Source organism: Cervus elaphus, chromosome 19, assembly GCF_910594005.1.
Source record: "Cervus elaphus chromosome 19, mCerEla1.1, whole genome shotgun sequence".
NCBI lineage: Eukaryota > Metazoa > Chordata > Mammalia > Artiodactyla > Cervidae > Cervus > Cervus elaphus.
Genome location: NC_057833.1, coordinates 51,413,534 through 51,433,454, shown reverse-complemented (window position 1 = coordinate 51,433,454; position 19,921 = coordinate 51,413,534). Strand labels below are relative to the sequence as shown.

Here is a 19,921-nt window from a genome sequence, read left to right as displayed (position 1 = left end):
ACAAGTATATATACTTTTAAACTAAGAAAATAAAATAAAAGTTATGAAACAAGGAAAATGTTATGAGACCAAGTAGGGGGAAGTAGTAGGTCTCTCTCAGACCAGGGCTAAGTCCGTTTTTCCCCTGTGCCTTGCTGAGAGATTATTGTATTTGGCCTTAATAATAATCCTATGAATTAAAGTACCTTTCGGGAAATTGAAACAGAAAGAGAGTAAGTGGTTCACCAAAGATTATACAGTTAATAAATTTAGTTAAGGCTAGAAGCTGTCTTTTGATATCTAACCCAATATTCTTTTTTACTGTGTATTTTTATGAACTTTCTATAACTGTACATGATAAGTTATTATTATAAGCTTCTTTAGGGCCAAGACTGTAGTACTTATTTTTATATTACCTTTAATGTCTATCTGAAGATGCCTTGACCATAGTAGATATGCAGTAGATATTTTTAATTGAATCATAACTGGCCAAAATTACTAAAGGGTACAAAAGGGAAATAGATTTTCATAAAAGAAACTGAGGCTATGGTAAAAATCTTTAGAAAGCCCATTCTTTTTCACCATTTCACTCTGTTTTTCCCTTTTATTACTTTCTTACACTAAATAAAGGAAAGCTATTTCTAGCACTTTGGACCATTGTCAATATCCAGGAAATTCTTTAATACAAGAGTTTATTCTCATGAAAGATGATTAAGGATTGGAAGTTGAGAGAAAGCTTTTGAACCACTGGCATGTTAAGTGTTAGAGACGAGTATTTTTATGGATTCTGAATCATTAAAAATGCATTGAATTTAAGTTAAGAGTACTGGACTTACAGTAAGGAAATAGCTGCTCAGTTTCTAAAATGTTGACTCTTTAATGTTATCCCCAGTGCTCGTCACGATTCTCTGCACATAATAAAAATATGCTAACTACTGCATGCCTTTAGATCTGAGAACCTTGGGTTATTTCAGTAATCAATGATTTTTATCATCACTGTTAGTTACAGAGAACCTTCAGAATGAGGCCATGTGGAAAAGTAGAAAGATTCGTGGACTGATGAAATCAGGTTTAATTTTTATTTCTGGCATTGTCTTAACCGTTAGCTAGTATGACTTTGGACTCCCCCCACTAATACTTTGTGGAGAAAGAATGTTATAAATAAGTTATAAAATAAGTGTTATTTAAAATGTATTATTAGCCTTTCTGGAACTCATATCTTTTTTTTTTTTTTATAAAATGAAGAGAGTAGGTTATCTTGCTGCTATTTGAAGTCTCTTCCAACTATAAAAATTCTAATTCTGAAACATCATATTATTCTAAGTAGAAAATAAGAATCCTAGGTATTTGTTCCAGAATGTCAGAAAGCAAAAGATTGGGATGCAAAATATCATTACATACAAGCTCAAATGTCAAGTTCATGAGAAAACATGAACTTACAGGTCTTCAGTTTGAACTTTAGCTGTTGGCATTTGTTTGAAAGGCTGTAGTATATTGAATCATATGAAAAGGAATACAGCTGTGCATCAGTGCTACACCACGTGCCCCTGAGCCCCAGCCTGTCCACAACAGGAGCAGTGATTGATGTGCACAGGACCAAGGCAAACAGCCCAGCCATGGCAGGGGTCCCCAGGCTCAGCAGTACTGACGCTAGTGGACTGCTCCCACTTCCTCGCTTTTACCACCTGATTCTACCAGTGCTGGAGAAACTCCCAAAGCTCTGATCTAATCGTCTCAGCCCACTAGGGAAATTCCCCTGTTTTCCACCTGGCCTGTGGGGAAGGCACAAACTAGGCCTCAAAAGTAGGCAGAAGCTAGGTAAGGAGAAAAAAATTGACAAAGAAAAAAGACCCGAGAAAGAAGGGAAGAAAAGGAAGTTCGGTGGGCTAGGGGGAGAGAAAGAGAGGGAGTAAATTAAGGGACCAGTGAGAGGAGACTGGGATGAAGGAAAGCCTTGCACATCTGTCACAGCTTGAGCTGCAGAGGTCAGGACACCTGCAGCCTCCTAACCAATATATGACTACCCATCTTCATCAGGCGCAAAGTTTCAGGTGAGGAAGCCAGGGTTAGACCCCTTGAATTAACCAGTCAGCTTCCTTCAGAAGCTCCCTTATGCTCCAGAGCTTACCGCCCAGAACTACGTCCTTGTACTGCTAACTTCTGCCTGTCCTCCTGTGATGCTCGGTGCTTGAGACAGTGCTGAAGCCTTGACCTTGCTCTTACCACTCTCAGTGTCTTTTTCTAAAAGTTTTGTTTCCCAAATTTGGGGGAAAATTTGTGTTTTGTTTTGCTGACTATAAGCTTTTTAAAACCTAAAAGTGGAACTGATGTGATGTATGTGGTGGAACCTTGTGAGGTTTGAACCGCGTGATCCCAGTTCCCTGTTTTGGATCCTAGAGAGCATCCCCACTCTCTTCTCACTCTGAGGAGTTTAGAAACCACAGCCCTGACCCACAAGGAACTTAGTTGATAACTGCAAAATAAAATTAAAGCATGTAGTGATGATCCAGAAAACTTAACATTAAGTTATGAGACCTACTTTACTTAATGGGAGATTGTGGATAACACCTCTTTTGTTTTTCTGTGTTTTTTTTTTAACACCCAACTCAGATCAATAGTTACAAGTTTTTGAAAGCCATCTTCTTTCAGGAGTGCTTCGAAAGCATTACAACAATCACAACAAGTTGGCATTTCTTTCTCAGCACGTGAAGGCAGAGAGACTTTTCTGTTCAGACTGTTCATTTAAGCTGCGTGTTTTTCCTTTTCACACTGTTAAGCTTATGTACCTAGTTCTTGTTCTGGCATCTGTTTTTAACAACTGGAATGAAGAGTCTAAATGTAAATTTCCATTTTCTTACACGTCTGACTTCAGTCCTCAACAGTCTGCTGAAACTGCCTCTGCTCAGATCATGGAAGACCTCCTTGTTACCGAGGAGATTACATTTCAGTTAAACCCTCTTTCTGTTTGATTTGAAACTATTGGCCCCTCACTTTCCACTTTTTAAAACCCTTTTCTTCTTAGTTACTATGACACCAGCCTTTCTTGGTTTTCATTTTTTCATACCTCTGTAATTGCTCCTTCTCTGTTGTCTTTCTAGACTCCTCTTCCTCTGACTGTTTAAAAGTTATGGTCCTCCAGAGTTTCTTCCTCAACCCCATCATATATGTCTCATCCCAGACCTCTTTCCTTAGCCTGTGACCTGTAGTCAAGCACTTACTGGACATTTTTACAGAATTATGAATATCACCCCCCACATCTAGTCATTCACGTAACCATACCTATTGTACCACCTCAACAGCCCTCCAAACCATCTCTTTTCTGTACCCACTGTTGTTGCCAGTGCCAGCAAGTCCTTGTCCTAGACTCCGTGCCTGAGGGGATTCCACTGTGGCCTTCCCTCAGCTTTGCCATTCCCTGTGGGGTGAGGAGTCTATAGAGCCAAAGAGGTAAGTCTGCCCTGCCCATCACCACTTTCTAGCTACACAAGACCCCAGCAATCCATGCACTGCCTCTTTCCCAGGTCTGTTCTTCCAAGGATGAACTGCATCCCTGGGGTGTGCTCCCTGGGCCCAAAGGGTAGCTAAGGGGCAGCTGTTTGGAAGGGGATAGATGGAGCTTGCATGGGATTGGACCTTCAGGTCCATGTGTGAACATGTGAAGCCCCTGTGTTATAGACCAGTCAGAGGTCAGAGGACAAGGAAGGCGGACCACCATTGATAGTCTTGTCACAGGCCTCACAAGCTTAGACTAGTTATTGCCTTATTTTTCTTTATATTCCTAATATAGTGCTGGTAAGTGACTCTTTGGCTACTCTACTTAAAGAGTTTTAGCTTTTTAATTTTAAATTCCCATGCACCTATTGCTATCACAGCCCCTACCCAATACATAGTGAATACTCAGTACATGTTGGTTGAATGAATTAAACAACACACAGCTTGTATTGAAGAATTTATAATTATTTCCTCTTCTTAATTGTCATTTCTAAAGAATTTATTGTAATGTTCTGTATGGTTTTATTGTGTCTTAGGGCCAACACTTTTTCAGGAAAAAACATACCTCTAATTTTGTATTACTATTAAATGGAAAAACTAGACTTTATATATGTGTGTGTATGTATATATATGTAACTTAATTTTATTTCTAAATATATTTTTACAAACAAATTAATTTCTTAAAACAGGGTAAGTTAATGGTAGGTGACAGAAACCTATGTCAGGCAAACATGATAATCTTTACATTACAGATTGGTGTTATGCCATGGTCACCAGATGGCAGTGCTTATAACCAATTAGTAAGTGACAAGTCCTGAGGGATTGTAGGATACAAGTTCAGGAAGGAAGAGAACTAAGTTCTGGAAGATTTAAATATGCTGGGAAGAGCAGGGACTGGATTTCCCTGCCAGATTTCCCACGAATTCAGAGGATAACCCCCGATCCTGTAGGTTCCAGTTCTCCTACTGAACTCATTTATGAGGAGTGCATTTATGTATGATGACTTTTAATGCAAAAAAAAAGCAGATAATTATTTAAATTAGAATAATTTTAAACACCAAATCAACATGTTTTTCACTGTGATTTTTCACTTTGATAATCCATGTTGTAGATGCACAAAGACCCCAGCAATCCCAAGTTTGGTGACCTTTTAGACTTAGAAGCCATCCGAATTGTCCTTAGTACGATATGTGCTCTCGATATGACTTTAGCAGGTATACATGTGTTAGAAATATCCTGATCTGTGCATTGAGTAAACTGGACTACGGTGATCCTCATATTATCTCAAGCTCACACGTTCTATGACACGTACATTTGCTGCTTGGAAAATAATCTTTTCCTGATTCCACTGAGAGGTAGCAAAAGTTGAGCCATGTCAATTATTTGAGTTTTACACCTTAATTTTTAGGATTCATTCTGTTCTATCAAGGGGTTTTTAAAAAATACTTCTTTATTTATTTGGCTGCACTGGGTCTTAGTTCTGGCACACGAGATCTTGAGTTGCAGCCTGTGAACTCCTAGTTGTGGCTTGTGGGATCTAGTTCCCCGACCAGGAACCGAGCCTGGTTCCCCTGAGTCGGGGTCACCAGGCAAGTGTTCTTTTTTTCGATAGATTGTTCTTTCCATGTTCTCCTTCCACTCTTAACATAATCTTTAGGCATAATAAGACTTGCTCATTCCAGTCCTTCTTCTAGATGGGATGAGTCTTTCAGGAACACCTCATTAAAGGAGTTAAATGTCACAGCAGCTACCATTATAAGCCATCATGCATTGTTTGATTGTTGTACCGTCACAGTCATGATTAAGGGAGTCATGATTAAAACTTTAACACTTAATGACAGTGTTTCAAGAATATTTCTGTGATGAAATTGCTGTGTGACAGCTGGGGATCCTCTGGCATTTGGAGGAGGTATTTGGTTTATAAACAGTTTAATTGTGTTTGTCATTTAGAAAATAGTTCCCCTTACATGAGCATATTTTTAAATGTCTTTGGTTCCCTAAATTTAGTAATATTAATGATTCTGGAAGCTACTTTGTCTTTAAGTAATTTTTCCAACATGTACAAAGGTTTGAGCAGACGTAATTCACATATTCTACTTCCCACTCACTTATGCTTCTACATTAAGAACCCTACCTCTACCCACATGCCTGTTTATTTTCCCTTCTACGTTCAAAAAACTTTTATCAAGGTGGTACTTGTTAAAAGGAAGATCTAACACCCACACAGTGATTAAAAAGCAAAAGGAACAGAAAAAAAGTAGTATATATATATCATGTATACTGTTCCTTTCATTTCCTTTACCTCCAAAGCAGAAGAGGTTGACTCACTTCCCTTTTTTTGTCTGTGCTTTTTGTTTTTTTTTTTTTTTAATAAAAGCTGAAAATTTTTTAATATTTCTGTCATTTCACAAAACATCTTTTGTTGACATTCTACAAATGATACCATCTAATGATGTTCCAATACTTTCTTCTTGTGAAGATAGTTTATATACCTTTTTGACTTCTGTAATATTTGTTATTTCAGGGAGATTTTTCAGAGGAACCTGATGACCTTCTGCCCGAGATATTAGGTATTCTTGATTTATTTGTTTTTCACCCTCTTCAATATAAGCAATCAGAATTGAAGTATCATTTGCTGAGATACCAAATTTTTTCAAGGCCTCTGAAATATTGTTATTTGGGGAAAGATTGAAAATGACTTCAGTAGATAGAGTTCTTGTCTTCATTTTCCCCAGTTTGTAGAGATGAACTGCTTTGTTTGCAGCCACAATTACCTGAAATGGATCAGCAATCACTGTAGGATTTATTAACGAGCCATCAATGGCACCTTCCATGGCCTTTTTTCTCAAGCCCGCAGCATTTTTTACATCTTTAAATAACAGAAGGGTCACCCTGTATTCAAGAAATAGGTCCAGCTGATGTGTTAACTGCATTTCATAGATAAGCAGGATGCTACGTCGTGTCCCCGTCCATCTCGTTTCTGTACTTTTTGAGCTTCTGACTTCTTTTCTCCTTCAAGGCTACTTTTGAATGTGAATGTTTATGTTGGGGGTGGAAAAAGAAATGTGGGAAAAGGGTTTTCAGGTTCCGTGTTCATCAGGAAACAGGACAGAGCACTGAACAGAATATGGTAATGAGGAAGGGTGAGCACAAGAACAAATGAAATGGAGGCAAGGAACTACTCTTCACTGAGCCTTGCAATTAAAGTCTGAGACTGGAAAGGACCTAGGGATCTGTAATTATAGTACCTTCACGTAAGAAATACTCATGGCATGCAGACTGAAATTAAACTAATCTCTTCATTTTATGGGAGAAGGAATGGAATCCCACAAAGACATATTACCCAGGAGCATTAAAGTAGTTAGGTGCAGACCAAATCCTCTGATTCCTTGACCAGTTCCTCTTCCATTAGAAGATTCTATAATGTTTATTTTTCCTTTTTTGTATTTCTGTTATCCTGCAGAGAGTATGTGTGAAATATTGAGCTCATTTGTGTTATTTGTAGGGCTGGAGGCACTTACTAGGTGTCTATAAATGGCAGTCTCCGAGGATATGGAATTGGGAGTCAGACCTGGGTCTGAATCTCAGCTTTGCCTGTTAGCACTTGGGCAAGTTTTTTTATATTTCCGAGCCAAAGCTTTCACATTTCAATAAATGGAGATAATAATATCTTGCATATAATGTTGTGATAATAAATAAAACAAGGTTATTGAAAGTATTTACTTTGGTACCTGGCACAAATCACAGGCTTCAGTAAATATTTGTGAAATGAATAAGGGGTGACCATTGGTGTATCCAGAGAAGGCAATGGCAACCCACTCCAGTACTCTTGCCTGGAAAATCCCATGGATGGAGGAGCCTGGTAGGCTGCGGTCCATGGGGTCGCTAAGAGTCGTACACAACTGAGCGACTTCACTTTCACTTTTCACTGTCATGCATTGGAGAAGGAAATGGCAACCCACTCCAGTGTTCTTGCCTGGAGAATCCCAGGGACGGAAGAGCCTGGTGGGCTGTTGTCCGTGGGGTCGCACAGAGTTGGACACAATTTAAGTGACTTAGCAGCAGCAGCAGCAGCATTGCTGTATTATGATTATATGCAGTTATTGGTGTATTTGGGGCTTCCCAGGTGGCGCTAGTGGTAAAGGACCTGCTTGCCAATGCAGAAGACTTAAAAGATACAGGTTCGATTTCTGGGTCAGAAAGATCCCCTGGAGGAGGAAATGGCAACCCACTCCAGTATTCTTGCCTGGAGAATCAGATTGGTGTGTTTGATTTCCCTCACAGAGAGTCACCATACTTCACCTTTCAGGTGTCTCTTATTCTTTATAGATATGTATTCTTATTGCTGTAGTAAACACTGTTGGCTAACTTCTTTTTGTCTAGAAGATGCCTATTTTAGCTACCTCACAGCCTTTTAATTTGTTTGATTCCAGACTAATCCATGGAGGACAGCTGTTAAATGGATTGGCAGGTCCAACTGTAATGAACGCAGCTCCGTTCCTCTCCACAACATGGTTCTCTGCAGACGAGCGGGCCACTGCCACAGCTATCGCGTCGATGCTCAGTTACCTCGGGGGAGCTTGTGCGTTTTTAGTTGGACCACTTGTCGTTCCAGCTCCCAATGGGACAGCACCTCTTCTTGCTTCAGAGAATAGCAGGGCCCACATTAAAGATCTCATAGAGACTGTATTATACGCAGGTACTTCAAAGTTTATTTTCTTCCTGTTATATTTTGTCTTTTATCCCTGTCATTTTCACTCTACTTTTTGTATACCAGATCATTTCTTATAAAATAGAGGACTAATCCATACATATTCATATATGTGCTTACCTTTTATATAATATGGAGATGCCTATTTAAAACTTACCCTTTCTAGGAAGTGTAGTAAGTTTAAAATGTATTATTGCTACATGAAAGGTTATTTCTTAACTTTACTCTTCCCATCCATTTACAGTTAAGCACTGTATAACACCTTGTCTAGAGTCTTTTCTAGATATCAGTGTAAAAGAACTGAGCATAACAGTTCATGATACATATTTGTTAAGCCTCTATCAGTAGGTGTTAAGTCCATTTTCTCCCTGTAGTTTCCTGTTATTGGCCGTGTTCTCTAACTTCATAAACGTAGATCAGCCATGATTTTCCTTTTCATTTCCTACTCTGTATGTTTAGTCTGTTAATAAGGGATGTTGACCTTTTCAAAACATTTTCTAGGTCCTTTCTCTTTATTTTAGACTCAAGCCCTAGCCCACTCTTAAATCTTAAGTATATTGCCTCTCCCCATACGCCTGTTCATTATTTCCTTCTACATTCAGAAAACTTTTTGTAAGTGTTTCAGTATGTACCAAACACCATAGTAAGCACTGGGGATTGGCAAGATCACTGATGAGGTCATTACAGTACAAATAAGGATATACAGAGCTTGGGAAGCCTAACTGACCTGGCTTTGGGGAGAAGTTGAGGAGTCAGGGAAGACTTCACTAGGAATGTGATAATTAAAACTAAGAATTTCACAGGTGTTCACTGAATGTTCAAGTGAGTTAAGGTGTCCCTCATAGAAGGGCAGAGAAGGTATACGAGAGCTCAGTATGTCCAGGGAACTGCATGTAATTTTGTGTGACGAGAGTAGTGTAAGTATGTGTTTGGGTGTAGGTAGCAAGTGACAGAAAATGAGACGGAAAAGGTAAAGGACCAGATTATGATGAACTTCGTATTAGTTCATGTATTTACTTATTAACTTAACAAACATATTTTGAGCTCCTATCATCTATAAGTGTTCTAGGCACTGAGGTAAACATAGTTTCTGCCCAGACAGGACTTTCAGTGTCCCAAAGCATACAGACAAACAAGCAGTTGTAAAACAAGGTGCTAAGGGCTAAAACAAAAGACCTACAATTGCTTTGATTGCTCAGAGGAGAAGCACCTAACCAGATTTTGGAGGTCAAATAGAGCTTCCTGAAGGCAGATAATCTAATTTGGAACCTACGGAATGAGAGAGAATTAGCCAAATATAATGGGCAGAAGGAAGAACAGATTAGAGAGAGAGTACCATGGGGGAGAAACCTCCAGTAAGAGGGGAGAGCCTGCTACAGTCAAGCAGCTGAAGGCCCGGAGTGGCTTAGATCTGGTTAGAGTGGTGAAAGATGGAGCTAGAGAGGTAAGTCAGGCCACGCAAGCCTTCTAAGCAGAGGTAAAGGGTTTGAAGTTCACCAGGTTGTAGGCAAAGGCCACACGCCAGGGACTTCTACACTAGAGAGCTATATGATGGAATTTATATCTCAAAAATCTGATTTTGAGGAGGTAAAAGTGAAATTAGAGGTGGTGGTGGTAAATAAAGCTCCCTGTAGACAATTCACTCTTTTTACAGAAAGAAGCTGAAATGTAAGAATAATAAAACCGAAAGTAGGTAAAACAAATTTTAAACTTTATTTTGGTTGTATCATTTCTTTTTATTGAAAGCTTAGGCAGTTGTTGTGTCTTTTAGAAATGACTGGATTTTAGGCACTATTGGGCATGTATTAATGCTCTACATCCTCTGGCTAATGATTCCCAGGCCGTCAAGCAGAAATCCCTATTCAAAGCTTCCAGCTATTGCTTCAGTGCTTTCATATTTTCCCATTTGTTTCCCTGAGGTAATGTCCCATGACCCTTCTTTCCATTAAAAAATAGTTTGCTTAGAATCATGACCTTAAAAGATTAATGATTCTTAAACTAAAATTATTGCAAACAAAGACATTATGAGTAAGCTGTAGACCAATACACATAGGCACGTAAGTCCTGAACAAAATACTAGCAAACCAAATCTAGTAACATGATAAGGATTATATACCACCACCAAATGGGTTTTATCCCTGGAATACAAGTTGGTTTTACACTCAAGATCCAATTAATATAATATGTTAATAGAATAAAGGAGGAAAAACTATGTGATCATCTTAATAGATGGGGAAAAAAAAGCATTTGACAAATCCAGCACCCTTTCAAGATAAAAACATCCCCAAATTAGAAATAGACAGGAACTCCCTCAACCTAATAATATTAGGGCATCTATGAAAAACCCATAGACAGACAAGATCATATTTAATGGTCAAAGACTAAATGCATCCCCCCAAGAACAGGATCATTGAGTAAGAAAAAGAAGTAAAAGTCGTCTAGATCAGAAAGGAAGAAGTAAAACTATCTCTGTTGAAAATGGCATGATCTTGAATATATAAAAATCCTCTGTAAATTACTAAAAAAGACTAATAGATCTAAAAAACAAATTCAGCAAAAATGAACAAGCTCATCCTAAGAAAAAAAGTTTTAGGATTCAAGACTAATATATAAAAATCAACTGTATTTCTATACACTTGTAATGAACAGTCCAAATATGTAATTAGGGAAACAGTGCATTTGCAATAGCCTCAAAAAGAATAAAATATTCAGGAATAAATTCAAGAAAATAAGCATAAAACTAGCACTCTGAACACTATAAGGCACTGTTGGAAACAATTAAAGAAGACCTAAAGAAATGGAAAGACATCCTGTTCATGTGTTGGAAGTTTTAATATTGAAGATGGTAATACTCCCCACATGTATCTACAAATTAAATACAATCTCAATTAATATTTAGCTGCCTTTGTTACAGAAATTGACAAACATCCTAAAATTTGTATGGAAATGCAAGGGACTCAGAATAGCCAAAACAGCCTTGAAAAGGAATAACATTGGAGAACTCACAATTCCCAGTTTCAAAACTTACTACAAAGCTGCACTGATCAAGACAACATGGTACTGATACAATGACAGACATATAAATCAACAGAGCAGAAGTGAGATCCAAAAAAATAAACCATTACATTTATAGTGAAATGACTTTTCAACTTTTTTATTATAGTCAATTGACTTTTGACAACAGTGCCAAGCTAATTCAAAGGGGAAAGAATTAGTCTTTTCAACAAGTGATATTGGAATAACTGGATAGCCACATGCAAAAGAATCAATTTGAATCCCTTCCTTTCCCCATGTATAAAAATTAACTCAAAATAGATCATAAGCCTAAATGAAAGAACTAAAATGCTTTTGAACTGTGGTGTTGGAGAAGCCTCTTGAGAGTCCCTTGGACTGCAAGGAGATCCAACCAGTCCATCCTAAAGGAGATCGGTCCTGGGTGTTCATTGGAAGGACTGATATTGAAGCTGAAACTCCACTACTTTGACCACCTGATGCGAAGAGCTAACTCATTTGAAAGGACCCTGATGCTGGGAAAGATTGAGGGCAGGAGGAGAAGTGGATGACAGAGGATGAGATGGTTGGATGGCATCACCAACTTGATGGACATGGGTTTGGGTGGACTCTGGGAGTTGGTGATAGACAGGGAGGCCTGGCCTGCTGTGGTTCATGGGGTCACAAAGAGTCGGACACAACTGAGTGACTGAACTGAACTGAGAAGAAATATAGGAATAAGTGTTCATGACTTGGGTTAGGTGAATCCTTTTTAAAAAGGACACCGAGAATACAAATGGCAAAAGAGAAAAATAGAAAAATTGGAATTCATTAAAATTGAAATCTTATGCTTCAAAAGATACCATCAACAAAGCTACAAGACAACCCACAGAATGGGAGAAAATAATTGTAAATCATATATCTGATAAGGAACTTGTATCCAGAACATATTTTAAAAAACTGTTAGAATCCAGCAACAAGAAATCAGTTTGATTAACAAATGGGCAAAAGACTTGAAATAGACATTTTTCCAAAGAAGATATACAAATGGCTAACAAGCACATGAAAAGATACTCATTGTCATTAGTCATTAGGAAAATGCAAATCAAAACTGTAACAAGATAAACTTTACAACCTAGTAGGGTGACTATAATCAATAAAATGGAAAATACAGTAACAAGTGTTGAGGAGAAAGTGGAGAAATTGGAGCCCTCATACATTGCTGGTAGGAATATAAAAGGGTACAACCACTTTGGAAATAGTTTGGCAGCTTCTCAAAATGTTAAAAATAAATTACCATATGACCCACCAGTTCTATTTCCAGGTATATGCCTAAAGAGATGACAGCATACATCCATGCAGAGATTTGTACACAAATATTCATAGTAACTATATTCATTATAGTAAAAAGGTAGAAACAATCCAAATGTCAGTTAACTAAGTGGATTTTAAAATGTGATATATCCATCCAATGGAATATTATTTGGCAAAAAAGATAAAGTACTGCTCCAACATGGGTGAATCTTGAAAATAATAAGCTAAGTAAAAGAGGCCAATCACAAAAGACTACATATTATGAGATTCCATTTGTAAGAAATGTCCATAGTACTCAAATCCATAGAGATTGAAAGAAGATTAATGATTCCATAGGGCTGGGAAATTATTCAATATCACAGTAATCCAAGTCTATGCCCTGACCAGTAATGCTGAAGAAGCTGAAGTTGAATGGTTCTATGAAGACCTAAAGACCTTCTAGAACTAGCACCCAAAAAAGATGTCCTCTTCTTTATAGGGGACTGGAATGCAAAAGTAGGAAGTCAAGAGATACCTGGAGTGAAATGTGGCTTTGGAGTACAAAACAAAGCAGGGCAAAGGCTAAGAGTTTTGCCGAAAGAACTCACTGGTTATATCAAACACCCTCTTCCAACAACACAAGAGAAGACTCTACACATGGACATCACCAGATGGTCAATACTGAAATCAGATTTACCATGTTCTTTGCAGCCGAGGATGAAGAAGCTCTATATAGTCAGAAAAAACAAGACTGGGAGCTGACTGTGGCTCAGATCATGAACTCTTTATTGTGAAATTCAGACTTAAATTGAAGAAAGTAGGGAAAATCACTAGACCATTCAGGTATGACCTAAATCAAATCCCTTATGATTATACAGTGGAAGTGAGAAATAGATTCAAGGGATTAGATCTGATAGACAGAGTGCTTGAAGAACTATGGACCGTGGTTCATGACATTGTACAGGAGGCAGGGATCAAGACCATCCCCAAGAAAAAGAAATGCAAAAAGGCAAAATGGTTGTCTGAGGAGGACTTACAAATAGCTGAGAAAAGAAAAGAAGCGAAATGCAAAGGAGAAAAGGAAAGATATACCCAATTGAATGCAGAGTTCTAAAGAATAGCAAGAAGAGATAAGAAAGCCTTCCTCAGTGATCAGGAAATGCAAAGAAATAGACGAAAACAATAGAATGGGAAAGACTAGAGATCTCTTCAAGAAAATTAGAGATACCAAGGGAGTATTTCATGCAAAGATGGGCACAAAAAAGGACAGAAATGGTACGGACCTAACAGAAGCAGAAGAAGAAGAGGTGTCAGGAATGCACAGAAGAACTATACAAAAAAGATCTTCATGACCCAGATAACCACGATGGTATGACCACTCACCTAGAGCCAGATATCCTGAAATGCAAAGTCAAGTGGACCTTAGGAAGCATCACTATGAACAAAGCTAGTGGAGGTGATGGAATTCCAGTTGAGCTCTTTCAAATCCTAAAAGATGATGCTGGGAAAGTACTGCACTCATAATGCCAGTAAATTTGGAAAACTCAGCAGTGGCCACAGGACTGGAAATGGTCAGTTTTCATTCCAATCCCAAAGAAAGGCAATGCCAAAGAATGTTCAAACTACCGCACAGTTGCACTCATCTCACACACTAGCAAAGTAATGCTCAAAATTCTCCAAGCCAGCCATCAATAGTACATAAACTGTGAACTTCCAGATGTTCAAGCTGGATTTAGAAAAAGTAGAGGAACCAGAGGTCAAATCACCAACATCCACTGGATCATCAAAAAAGTAAGAGAGTTCCAGAAAAACGTCTATTTCTGCTTTATTGGCCATGCCGAAGCCTTTGACTATGTGGATCACAACAAACTGGAAAATTCTTAAAGAGATGGGAATACCAGACCACCATACCTGCCTCTTGAGAAATGTGTATGCAGGTCAAGAAGCAACAGTTAAAACTGGACATGGAACAGCAGACTGGTTCCAAATCAGAAAAGGAGTATGTCAAGGCTGTATATTGTCACCCTGCTTATTTAACTTATATGGAGAGTACATCATGCATAATGCTGGGCTGGATGATGCAGAAGCTGGAATCAAGATTGCTGGAAGAAATATCAATAACCTCAGATAACACAGATGACGCCACCTTTATGGCAGAAAGTAAAGAAGAACTAAAGAGCTTCTTGATGAAAGTGAAAAAGGAGAGTTAAAAAATTGGCTTAAAACTCAACGTTCCAAAAACTAAGATCATGGCATCTGGTCCCATCCCTTCATGGTAAACAGTTGGGGAAACAATAGAAACAGTGACAGACTTTATTTTGGGGGGCTCCAAAATCACTGCAGATGGACTCTGCAGCAGTATTATTAATGGGCTTCCCTTACAGCCATGAAATTAAAAGACGCTTGCTCCTTGTCAGAAAAGCTATGACCAACCTAGACAGCATATTAAAAAGCAGAAACATTACTTTACCAACAAAGGTCCATCTAGTCAAAGGTATGGTTTTTACAGTAGTCATGTATGGATGTGAGAGTTGGACTATAAAGAAAGCTGAGTACCATAGAATTGATGCTTTTGAACTGTGGTGCTGGAGAAGACTCTTGAGAGTCCCTTGGATTACAAAGAGATCCAACCAGTCCATCCTAAAGGAAATCAGTCCTGAATATTCATTGGAAGGACTGATGATGAAGCTGAAACTCCAATACTTTGGCCACCTGATGTGAAGAGCTGACTCATTGGAAAAGACCCTGATGCTGGGAAAGATTGAGGGCAGGAGGAGAAGGGGATGACAGAGGATGAGATGGTTGGATGGCATCACCGGCTCGATGGACATGAGTTTTAGGAAGCTCTGGGAGTTGGTGATGGACAGGGAAGACTGGCATGCTGCAGTTTTTGGGGTCGCAAAGAGTCAGACATGACTGAGCGACTGAACTGACCGACAGAGTTTCTTTGGAGGATGATGGAAAAGTTGTAAACCTGTGGTGATGATTGTAAAACTCACTGAATTATGCACTTTAAATTTGTGAATTATATATCTTGTGAATTATATCTCAGTGAAGCTGTTTACAAAAATGCCAGTAGAAAGATGGACAAAGAATACAAATAAGGCTATCACAGAAGAAACACAAATGGCCAATAAGCATATGGAAGATGCTCATTCATTTTCACTCATAATAAAAGGACTGTAAATTAAAACAATACATTAAATTTGTTCCTAAGTTGACAAAAAATAAAGACATTGTTTGTGGTTAGTGTCTTATAGAAATATTGTACCTTTTTGCTAAGAATATAGCCCTAGAGTTAGAATTATCCTACTGAAAGAACATCTGGAAATCACTTAATCTATTCCCTTTATTGGCCCAGAAAGTGTAAGGAATTCATTCAGTTTATAAGTTAACTAATGGGGTATACTGGTCTATACGCCAAGGTTTTCTGACTTTTCTATTAGAGTCATGCTTTTCTACTAAATTGAGCACAGTTAAAAGCTGGGACTTCCATGTGCCAGAATTCTGGAGGGAAAGATCAGGACTCCTAGGAACTTTTCCTTCTATAATAGTGCCCAAACTAAGATTGATCAGATGTTCATTTTACTTTTCTTTGTTTCCTATGCGTGTGTGTGCTAAGTCATGTCTGACTCTTTGTGACCCTGTGAACTGTAGCCTACCAGGCTCCATTATCTATGGGATTCTCCAGGCAAGAATACTGAAGTGGGTTGCCATGCCGTTCTCTAGGGGATCTTCCCAACCCAGAGATCAAACTTGCATCTCTTGTGGCTCCTGAGTTGCAAGCAGATTCTTTACCACTGAGCCACCAGGGAAGCTCTTTGATTGTTTAATAGCCTACATTAGCTAGTCTTGTGTTTGTTAAATTTTGCTGTCTCTTGGTTTCTTTCTTTTTTTTTTTTTTGGATGCTTCCCTGTCTTGTTCAGATTTCACATAAAGCCTATATATTAAGTCTGTTCTACACAAAGCATTAGAATATCCTACCATTGATCAAACAAACCTTTTCCTGTCCTAATCTTACCAATTTTCTAGCCTAGTCTTTATTTTTGAGGACCATGCTTATAAAACAATCATCCTAGGCCTGTTTAAAGATCTCTGTTATAGATAATACTGTTGGCTTTTAATGGGTTTTCTCCATAGAGTAACATTTGTTTACTGCTTCAATCCTCTTTTTATGTAGTGTACCATACCATAAGTCTGCCATACTTATTTCCTTGTATGACTTCTTACCTGCTGAAAGTTATATCTTTGCATGTCAATCTTTCTCACAAGACTGGGCTGTTGTCTAGGCAAGTACTATATTTTGCTTATCTGTATATAACTATTTGCTTATCTGTATTTATCTGTATATACATTTATAGATATATCTGTATATATCTATATATGTATATTGTCACCCAGCTTATTAAACTTGTATGCAGAGGATATCATGCAAAATGCTGGGCTGGATGAAGCTCAAGCTGGAATCAAGATTGTTGGGAAAGATATCAATAACCTCAGATATGCAGATGACATCACCCTTATGGCAGAAAATGAAGTGGAACTAAAGAGCGTCTTGATGAAGGTGAAAGAGGAGAGTCAAAAACTGGCTTAAAACTCAACATTCAGAAAACGAAGATCATGACACCTGGGCCCATCACTTCATGGCAAATAGATGGGGAGACAATGGAAACAGTGACAGACTTTATTTTCTTGGGCTCCAAAAATCACTGCAGATGGTGACTGCAGCCATGAAATTAAAAGACACTTGCTCCTTTGAAGAAGAGCTATGATTAACCTAGACAGTGTATGAAAAAGCAGAGATATTACTTTGTTGACAAATGTCCACATAGTCAACTGGTTTTTCCAGTAGTCATGTACAGATGTGAGAGTTCGACCATAAAGAAGACTGAGTGCTGAAGAATTGATACTTTTGAACTGTGGTGTTGGAAAAGACTCTTGAGAGTCCCTTGGACTGCAAGGATATCAAACCAGTCAGTCTTAAAAGAAATCAACCCTGAATATTCATTGGAAAGACTGATGCTGAAGCAGAAACTCCAATACTTTGGCCATCTGATAGGAAGAGTCAACCCATTGGAAAAGACCCTGATGCTGGGAAAGATTGAAGGCAGGAGGAGAAGGGGACAACAGAGGATGAGATGGTTGGATGGCATCACTGACTCGATGGACATGAGTTTGAGCAAATTCCAGGAGATGGTGAAGGACAGGGAAGCCTCGCATGCTATACAGTCCGTGGGATTGCAAAGAATTGGACACGTCTGAGTGACTGAGCAACAACAATATATCTAAAGCTGCATCAGCTCAATGAATATTTGTTAAAGAAATACTTGAAATGTTGAACTTTTTATGTTGTCTGATTAGTATTTTACTGTTTTTGTTTTGTTTTTCAGAATTCGGAGGTGTCTGCTTACTATTTTCTGCAACTCTAGCTTATTTCCCACCTCGGCCACCTCTTCCTCCCAGTGTTGCTGCAGCTAGCCAGCGGCTGAGCTATCGACGGAGCTTTTGTAGGTTATTAAGGTAAATATACTTAAAGTCACTGAGTGGTTTTGGTTAGCACCTTTAGGATAATTTCACATTTATCTCAGATAATTTAAGACAGTAGTTTTTCAACAACCTATTTATCAGGCTGTAAATAATTGATAAAATATTGATTAAATATTTTAGAGGGATTTCCTATCAGAAATCTATCTTAAAAGATTGCTTAAAGGAAAAACCTTTATAACTTTTGCTTTCTCTGTATTAACCCCTATACTGTTATTTACTTAATATTTTTAAAATCAAATCTTTTATTTAAATAATTTTCTTTTATAAGGAAACATCACATAGTGGTGTGAAATCATGGGTCTTATGTGATTATTATCTTTTTCTTAATACACAAATTATTTTATTCATTATATATTTCTTAATACATATTAAAATAAACAAGTGCTAGTTAATGCACAGTAAATAAAATAAATAATATTTGTTTCATATCACTTAAAATCATCTTGAACCTCCAGTGGGATCATACTTTGAGAAATTTAATTGTTTATTGGTACAACTTAAAAGTAATTAGATTATATTCTTGAAGACTTCAAATACTTGAAGGCCCAGTAGTGAATTTGATTCCTTGGCTATGCAAACCATCACCGGTGATTGTGATTTGTAATTGGGCCACTAGATTTTATCTTTTGAATTTTTTCTCTAGTTAGTTGTGATGAGTTTTTATTGATTCATCAACAACTCTCTGTGGTTAGTTCTTTCTTTTCTAGTCTTCCTATCTCCCACAGATGGTAAGTTGCTTGTGGTCAAGAACTATCTTTGTATCCTCTATATTAATGTCCAACAGGAATATAATGGGAGCCACATACGTAACTTTAAATCTGTTAGTAGACTTATTTTAATAAGTAGAAACAGGTAAAATTAATTTTAATAGTATTAATAATATTTATTAATATTTTATTTAACTCAGTACATTTAAAGTATTATTTCAACACATAGTATACCAAGATTATTATTGAGATGCTTTATATCCTTTTATTCATAGAAAATCTTTGAAATCCAGTGTGTATTTTATATTTATAGCACATCTCAATTTACATTAGAAATACTCGGTCTGCAGTTAGATTTCATTAAGTTTACTATTAAAGTTTTCATTGAACAGTATCTCCCATATTGCACTGTTTATCTAAAGTTAAAGATAACTACTTGCAATTTATCAAATTTTGAATCAACACATTTTTGATATTATTTGAAAGGTCTTATATTCTATAGGCAGTTGTTTGGGCCTTAATTGAAGATCTTTTACTTCTGTAGAATACTTTTTTCTCTTCATAATTTTAAACAAAACTTCCATAGATAAAATAATTTCCTTTACCATCTCTCCATCTAAAAATGTTTTTGTTTTTGGGCAGAAATCCAAACCATTTTATAGTTGACCAATGTATAGGCTCATATTTGGTAAAAAATCAATTAAAAATGTTGAATTCAGATTTCAGACAACTAATTGTCTTGATTCATTTTTGACTTTAGGAAGAAGCTTCTTATAAAATTCACTGTGTATTTGTTGAACATATCCCTTAATATTATCCACCTAATTATCCTAAAAATTTTTTTATACAACACATCATTTTTACTCTGCTGCAATAAGTTACATTTACCATTGTGAAATTTGCAACATATTTTCAGTCTCACATATATTTTCTTTCTGCGTAAAATATTCATAAACAAATTACAGTGTTAGTGTGTAAAAAAAGTTAGAACTGAGTTAGTTAGTTCATTGACACCGATAAGATCATTGACAGTTTATAATATTAGAAACAGCATATGCTACCGTGTACACACTACAGTAGTGTCTTACTCAGTATAGCGGTTAAGGTGAAATGTACTTCTGCCAAAAAGTAAAGCTGTGTTTAATGGAAATTTTCTCTTCACTGTGTTTTTAAATTGAATTTAAATTAATTAAAATGAAA

General features: G+C 37.4%; 2 protein-coding genes across 2 annotated transcripts in view; one reads left to right on the top strand and one right to left on the bottom strand.

The window, feature by feature from the left end:
* Positions 1 to 19,921, top strand: part of SLC49A4 (solute carrier family 49 member 4) — an 84,708-nt gene that overhangs the window by 20,845 nt on the left and 43,942 nt on the right. The window contains exons 3-4 of the mRNA XM_043873964.1: positions 7,905 to 8,170; positions 17,858 to 17,987. Coding sequence (XP_043729899.1) covers positions 7,905 to 8,170; positions 17,858 to 17,987 — 396 coding nt within the window. The remainder of the gene's footprint in view (positions 1 to 7,904; positions 8,171 to 17,857; positions 17,988 to 19,921) is intronic.
* Positions 5,842 to 6,443, bottom strand: LOC122675360 (EKC/KEOPS complex subunit TPRKB-like). Its single transcript, XM_043873965.1, has one exon. It carries the CDS (start codon positions 6,402 to 6,404, stop codon positions 5,877 to 5,879), a length of 528 nt encoding a protein of 175 aa, XP_043729900.1. The 5' UTR covers positions 6,405 to 6,443; the 3' UTR covers positions 5,842 to 5,876.